General features: G+C 36.6%; 1 protein-coding gene across 1 annotated transcript in view; it reads right to left on the bottom strand.

Moving 5' to 3' along the window:
* Window positions 1-8,046, bottom strand: part of SCLY (selenocysteine lyase) — a 14,540-nt gene continuing 6,494 nt past the window's right edge. The window contains exons 5-11 of the mRNA XM_015813708.1: window positions 7,330-7,510; window positions 6,178-6,284; window positions 4,936-4,972; window positions 3,895-3,978; window positions 2,780-2,882; window positions 2,140-2,215; window positions 1-175 (exon numbers count right to left, since the gene is read on the bottom strand). Of these exons, the coding sequence (XP_015669194.1) occupies window positions 31-175; window positions 2,140-2,215; window positions 2,780-2,882; window positions 3,895-3,978; window positions 4,936-4,972; window positions 6,178-6,284; window positions 7,330-7,510 (733 nt within the window). The 3' untranslated portion in view covers window positions 1-30. The remainder of the gene's footprint in view (window positions 176-2,139; window positions 2,216-2,779; window positions 2,883-3,894; window positions 3,979-4,935; window positions 4,973-6,177; window positions 6,285-7,329; window positions 7,511-8,046) is intronic.

Here is an 8,046-nt window from a genome sequence, read left to right as displayed (position 1 = left end):
TGTTACTGTTGTTGACTGTAAGTATCCAGCCTACTGTAACTCAGCCACGGCCTGTTTCAAATCTTCTACAATCAGGTCCACATCTTCTTTGCTTGTATTACGGCCCACACTGAGGCGTATGGCATTCTGTGCAACATTATAAGGAATTCCACAGCTAAGCAGAACAGCTGAGGGCCTGAAAACAGACACAATTAAAGTAAAATATAACCTTTAACAGTATTTTTACCATAGTGGTATGAGAAGCATATAGAGAAAGGAAACAAATTATGCAGAGCTTCTCTTGTCCAAGATATATTTATTTCTAGGATATTTGTGTTTCAATAGAAATTCAAGTATGGTCAAATTTATATGCTGAGGTCAACAGAATTTAACAGAAACTACACCACGCAATTCAAAAATTCTGAAATTTCTTTGTTAATCAGATTAATGTTCAATAATAAATATATATGGATGACAAGCTAAACATTAAGGGCTTTTAAATATGGAGAAAGTGGAATTGTTATTTATTGTTATCACTTTAAAACTGATAAAAAGTTATTATATACAACACATAGTTCTAATGAGTTATGGAACCAACTGTAATGGATGGTTGTGGATTTTTAAGACTGTATGTTATTGCACAAGCTAATAACAAATTTAAACTTCAAATCCAGATCTTTATGTAGCCAAAACAGAACGCATTAACACTTAAGAAGCCAGTACGAAAAGATTCAGAAGAATCATAATTGTATTTAAAAGAATGTTTTTTTAAAATTAACCATAATGCCCAGAGCAATTTTAACAAATATTCTATATATTTCAGAGTATGATTTTAAGTCTTTTGAAAAGAAAGATATAAATGCAAAGTACTTATTTTTATACTAACCTGTAGTATCTGAAATACTGTATATAGCACACAATATGGGAAGCAAGTTACTTTTTGATACTAGGTACATCATTTTACATTTCTCTGCCTAATCAGAACAAAAGCATTTTACAATATCCTAATTCCTTGTACTCCATTAATTATGTAGCCCATTGCCCCCAAAAGAGAGGGCTATGGGGATTTGGGAAAATATTTGTTTACAAAGCATATGCTCATCACTAGGAATAAACATATGTCAGCAAATTGGTCAGTTTTCATAATGGCTTTGATAGCTAAATCAAAATACTCTTCGCTTCTAAACAGCCAATTCTTCTCCTACTTCTGCAGTATCAAGGCTGCATAATCTCTCTCTCCTCACATCTTACTCTTAAAGGCCCAGGAAAAATAATATATATAGTTTAAACTGGTATCAGATCCATGGAGGAACCCAATTATGTAAATCATATATTTGTTCCTATTGCATAGATAGAATAATGGACTGTGAATGGTGCTTATTTCTTGGATAATATTATAAATCAGTGAGGAAGGGGGGTAATTACAATGATGTAAGGGCTATAAATATTTATAATAATCCTTTTGTCATGTGCCATTACTACCTCTTAAGAATATAGTGGTTAGAATGGTTGACTAACTTCTATTTGAAAGCTTATACAGGAGGAAAAACAGATTTTCTCCAACTAACAAATACTGCACTTAATTGGATAAATGGCCTAGATATAGAACACTTATTCCCATTCTCATGAACTAATTTATTTCAAAATGTAACCTATAACTTATATATAACTTCTTAAGTTCCTCATACCTTACAAAATTGACTACATATTTCCATAATACATGGAACACAATGAGCTCCTTTTATATATTTTTACTATTGTTATATCCATGTACTATACACTAAATAAACACTAGTTGTTAAGTAACATAGGTCAGTGTCAATTAATTAGCAGCACTAATATTGTTACCATGCATAGCTTGCTTGTTAAGACAAAGGTGGCAACATAATGTGAGTTGGGTATGGAGTATGGTTGCTGTGGCTCATGAAATTCCAAAGGTATGGATAAAGTGGCACAAAACACTTATCAATAGTGTCTTTCTTCACAGCAGCTATAACATTACCATCACCACTCACTATAATTCTTGGATAATATGAAAGACTGAGAACTGTGATGACTCTAATGGTTAATTCTTTGTAAAATACACACACACACACACACACTTCTTTACATATGCCCTCCAATTGCAGGATATCTAGTTCCACAATACTGGTTACTTACTCGTCACCCTTTTCAGAGTGGCAGGCTGCCCCAACACTGGCTAGTAAACTCCTACAACGTGAGAGCACCAGCCAACCTACAGAAAAAACAAGATATACTGTATATCTGCTCTCTTCTCATGAACTACCTATGGATCTAAGTACCGAAGAAATAAACAAAATTTGCTTGATTTTTGCCTGTGTTATCAAATATAACTAAGATATAAGTTTAAAAATCAATCCTTGTTCATATTTTGGTAGAATTGGCTTCTCATGAATTTTGACCAACCAGTGTTAGGATCACACATATACAATTGCTACAACCAAATTTGAACATGGGAAATATACATTTCAAATCATGTTTCAGGGACAAAACAGCAGAATGCCTTCTAATTACAGAATTCATTTTAAAATTCAAGAGAAGGAATTTTAAACATTTGTGTCTTGCATCTGTAGTTGGCATTTTCATAATGAAATTACAATGCAAACTTGACTAAGCACACAATAGCGTGCTGACAACATCCTGATTTGGTCTAAGGCAGAGACGTTAGTTTTAAAAGCAATTAATACTAAATTTTGTATTGATCACTAAATACAAAATCCCATAAATCAATCATAGACTAGTTATTAAAGAACAGTGCAAATATAGACATAAATGTTACCTTGTAGACCTGGGCCCAATATAGAAAAATTACAGGTGTTGCAAAGTCGTTTAGAGCCTTCCAGTCGACAGTTAAAATGGATATTTTGTCTTCCAAATATAGTCTAGAATACAAAGTAATATTTTTTATAAAACATCAACTTATTAATACACACACACACCTATCACAGATATTACTGAATTCAAGAAAAAATATAAGTATGTTATAATTTTAGATCCCTAAAGAAATAAAAATATTTATGGGTAGTATTGCCCCCTGGCAGTAGAACTTGTAGTATAGCACTCACAGGATTAACTATCACCTTGCACATAGGTGTGGGAAGAATATCTGAAAGGTCTTGTTTTGCTTGGGTAAATCAAAGTAGGGCATTTGTCACCATTCTTTTAGTAATAAATTCCAAGAAAGGCAATGCAAAGGGGCTTCAATGCTACTCCATTACAAAAAATGGCAGTTCTGCAATATTCGTTGGGGTCAATCCAGACATGATACATGTATCTGTAGTCTGAACCAATGTGTTCCCCATGTCATTTCTGTCCATTTGCTATTTTCAGCATTCTTGCCCTTTGCCCTGCTTCCATTTAAAGTGAAAGGCATCACGGCCCCATGACTGTGTTTAGTATAGAGCAGTGGTGGCGAACCTATGGCACGGGTGCCAGAGGCGGCACTTGGAGCCCTCTCTCTGGGCACACGTGCCGTTGCCCCAGCCTTGCCTCCCCCCCCAACTCCACCAGCAGCCCCCCTGGAGGAGAGTCGTCCCCGAGCGTGGCCCACACAGAGCAGTGCAGCCAAGGACATGGCAGCCAGACAGCGCAGACAAGACTCTGCCCTCACGCCCATTGGCACAGTTGATGCTGCAGGACGCGGGCAGAAGGCGTGGCTGCCATGGTACTGCTGGGCGATCTGTGGCGGGCCCTGGAGGCAGTGAGTGGCCCTGCGGGCAGGCGGGGTGGGGGCGGGGCAGGGGATGGAGTGGGGGTGGGGCCAGTTTTGGGGCACTTGGTCTCTAAAAGGTTCGCCATCACTGGTATAGGGTAATATAGCTTTCTGATGTCATCTCCTGCTCCCATATAAAGACTGCAGAACTATATAGAAAACACGCGGATGATTGAAATTACTTCAAGCCTTTTTTCCAGATAATCCCGAACCTTCCTCATGTGAGCTTCATATAGCTCAGAGTTCTCATTCACCAATTCAGCTGCCTGCAAAAGAAGGTGAGAATATCAGGTTAAATATTAGAGCCAAATTTTAAAGGAATCGTTCAGTTTCCTTGTTCACCTGACCATATGATGTTTATTATCGTTAGCCAGGGTAGACAAAAAGCCAATAAGGGAGACTCTCCTCCACGGAATTCCCCCAAATTTCCCAATAAAACCTTATACCTACAAAACAATTTTAAAGACAAAAAGTAATAGAAAATGTTAGTGTATTCTGCAGTTATGGCTGTACACACTTCAAAAATAATTGGGAGAAATCTGAAACTCTTTTTCAAGTCTCCAATACCTACACTTTTTTAAATCAATAACAGGTAGGTCCAAAACGTTTTTTTTTCTTTTTTGCAAATTATTTTCAAAATGTGCAAATCATTTTTTGCAGTACCCACATTCAACAATCAGAGCCATTTCCTAGGAGGGAGGTATCGAAAGAAGGCAAATGACAAAAGCACTGGTTCCTGTGGACTTCACTCCCTGCCATTTGTTTATAGACCAACTTGATGTTTTACTTTTAGTTTGATAAGCTACTTGCGCAGTTGCAGAGACTGAAAACTTTAAGATGCTAAAAAAAAATTGGTGAGATTGCTTTAAGCACTTGATTGCAACATCATCTATCGGTATCCCACTATATGTTAAACTAACCTGAAAGTCTAAGTCTAGGTCTAGAACTTTGGGTCTCCATGCAAACACAGAAAACATTATGAAGACTTGGCTCAAGAGTCTAGAAACTAAAGAATATTGCCATAGGCTAAGCCCAAGCAAAGAAATCTCAGAGAATCTGGACAGTTATCACACCTTCCTTCAGTTATATGTGTGCTGCATTTAAATCTATGACTTGCTGATATCTATTTCCTCTTTTTGTAAAAAAATAAAGACACACTTATTCAATAAGACACCTTTTATCCACATTGCATATTTGTATCATTTACCATTTTTTAAGCCTACCTTGCCAAGACCAGCAATCATTGGAGTATTCTCAGTCCTAAAAAAAAGTAGCTTTTATTCATACACTTTAAGTTGCACAAATACAAGGTCTACAACTGTGTGAATTGTTTAACACATTACACACTTAGCATAACAACCATATTACAATATTTCACTAGTATTAATGTATGACGTAAATAAAATAAAAACTTCTAATGAAAATCAAGATACTACCTAGAAAACAGAAGATCCTCTTATTTTTCTAGCGTATTTGCATTTTTCTTCCAAATATTTCCTTTTGATACCTTTTCTTGCATACGTTTAAAACCTACATATTATTCACTATAGCACAGAAGTGCAAAATGTGTGGCAGGGTGGGTGTCAGTGCTGCCTATGATTCCTCTTCCTCAGTTTCTCAGGCATCAGCCTGACCTCTACTCTTCGTAAGTGCCTATTCACTACTGCTCTTCCAAATTCCTCTCCCTCCAGTTTCCCCTGTACTGTGCTCACTGCTGGCTCCATCATCTTTTCTACCTGCTGTTACTTCTACTTGCAGCTTCTCTTCTTTAACCTACCTGATTCCCAGGACAACTAGCCAAATCTTGCACCACTAAAATATAAATCTCAGAACACCATCAAAATGTCCCCTCTGTAGAATTGCAGGCCACATAACAAATGAGGTCTCTATCATCCAACCCTAAATTGTCAATTACTTTACATGGTTTTTCATGTGATTTTTTTTTTATAAAATACAAGCAAATTGTTACTATTGCATTCTCCTATGCAGTATGAAATTATGCCTTTGGAGTGGCAATAAAGTGATCATCTGTCTCCAGCATTCAATTACATTATTACTGCCCCAAATAGGTGCCTACTTGCTTTAGCTGAGCAGTTGGGATGACCTTCAGAGGTATCTTGGGTGATTCTGCTGAGAATATGTGTTCTTGGCATACATTGCTTCACTGACCTCTCCCAAAATCATCTGCTCTGTCACAATGTGGAAGCATAGCAGGGTACTTGTACTTATTATTTAGTTTTACTTGCTAAATAAAAATAAATACAAATAAAATAAAATACTCCATTCCTGTTCATGATGGGTTTTGCCCCACTACCCTCTTTTAGATTACAATCCTGAACACGTCAGCAAGCATGCCTACATGCTCTTGAACCAAAGAAAGTTGTACATCCTCCTATAGTGTCACGATACATTTGGTTGGTCTCTAACAACTCAGTAGGTATATCCAGTACTCCTATTCACCATACCCTGGGCGAAAACTCCATTCCTGTCCGCCTCCAAACAGCATGGGGTGAAGAGGAGTGTTCATACCAAGTCCTCGAACATATAAGGCTCCAATACGTGGGGCGTAAAACTGTAATTATAAATCACAACAGTAAAAGCAATATATAAAAGCCGAAGGCAGATAAATTATAGTTAACAATGCAGATAAACGTTCCTGACAAGAACACTTATTGAACAGAGTAATGAGTGAAGAGACTTCTTCAGCAGATAGTTGGCAGAGACATTTAAGCAAAGACAGCCATTGGCCAGAGAAGAAGAATGCATTGCAGATCCTCTATTAAGCAAGGATATTGGACTAGATATTGGATGTCATGAAGGGGTTTTTTTTCCAACTTTATAATTTTGTCCTCCTGTAAGAATTAAGAGGAAAATGTAACAGGAGTAATGCAAAATGATAGAAATTTTATGGAGTGGAAGAAAGCATGCTTAAGAAAACTTAAGCATGTCACATTGAAGAGTCCTAAAACTCAGTGGGGGGAAAAAAGATGTTACTCAAAAATTATTCCTGAGGGCCATCTACTGGAGAATCCTTAAAGGACGAACTAAGCTCTCTGAAGTACCATTAAAATTAAAGAATGATTCTATTCAGTCTCTGCTTGAATAATCCAATGTAGGGGAGTCAAGCATCTCTCTGGGTAATCTCAGCTTTATATAGTCATTTTCCTCAATGTTCCCATTACTTTCACTTCTTGATACTACAATTGGCTAGTATCAAGTCAAACACAACAGATACTCTTGTACCTTCCTTCTTGAAAAAGAAACTTGCCAAGAATTTCTTAGAGATTTCACCCTTAACAGACTGTGCCTCCCTAAAGATGTGGCATAATTAAAGACTTTATTACTACTGCTTCGCTCCTTTATATTCTGTGTACCAACATGCATAGTAAGATTATTTATAGCAGAGTTTACTGTACAGCTATCCAACAAAAGACTTTCCAACAGTATGTCAAATGAAATCTGTAAGAGAATACAGTTTCCAGAAATGACAAACCAAATTAAAGGCACAGTGGCTTCTAATTTAGTAATTGAGAACTACTATTCTTGGGTATGAAATTCTCCAAAGTTCAGAAGAGGTCACAACAAGGAGATAGTAGCCCAAACAAAGAAAAATATACCTTGTGTCCTACAATAGTGAGGTAATCTACTCCCAAGTCCTGCACATCTACTCGCCCCTTTCCAATCATCTGGGCTGCATCTGTATGTACTAAGATCCATGGCAGACCAGAGGCCTTTCTCTTGTGGTTAATAACTTCAATCCGCTGACTGAGTTCTGAGATGGGCTGAGAGAAAAGTATCCTGTTAGGTGTCAGTAGATATAATTTTATCAAAAACACTACTTTCCCTCCCTATTAGTATTTAGTAATTCATTTTTGGAACTACTGAAATAGAAAAGATGTTGCACCAACTAATATGCTCTATCACACTGGATATAATTCTAGTCTCTCATAATTGAGGAACAGGCTATGACCGATAGGCTTATTGTTATACTGGTATTACCATCTTTCTCCAGTCATAAAATCTATTGTTAACATTTGCCTGCCTCCATAATAAGATTGGCATAACTGAATCTACCTAGTAACTTAATATTGATCTTGTCTACTTATTTAGCAAATTTTATAATAAAAACAAAGCCATAATATATTGCATAAACATCTAGCAATTTAATAAACAAAAATCTAATAACCCATGCTGGCAAAAATAAAGTCATTGTTGTAAAATATGGGACCAAGAACATTGGCATAAATAACAAAAAATTAAGAAATTTGAAGATATTAAATGTTAAGAGCAGCCACCCTGAAGAACCTGTTTTGACATATCTTTGGCATTAGTTC

The sequence above is a fragment of the Protobothrops mucrosquamatus genome, unplaced genomic scaffold (assembly GCF_001527695.2).
Source record: "Protobothrops mucrosquamatus isolate PMUCROS unplaced genomic scaffold, P.Mucros_1.0 scaffold183, whole genome shotgun sequence".
NCBI lineage: Eukaryota > Metazoa > Chordata > Lepidosauria > Squamata > Viperidae > Protobothrops > Protobothrops mucrosquamatus.
This window is presented reverse-complemented; position numbering and strand designations above follow the sequence as displayed.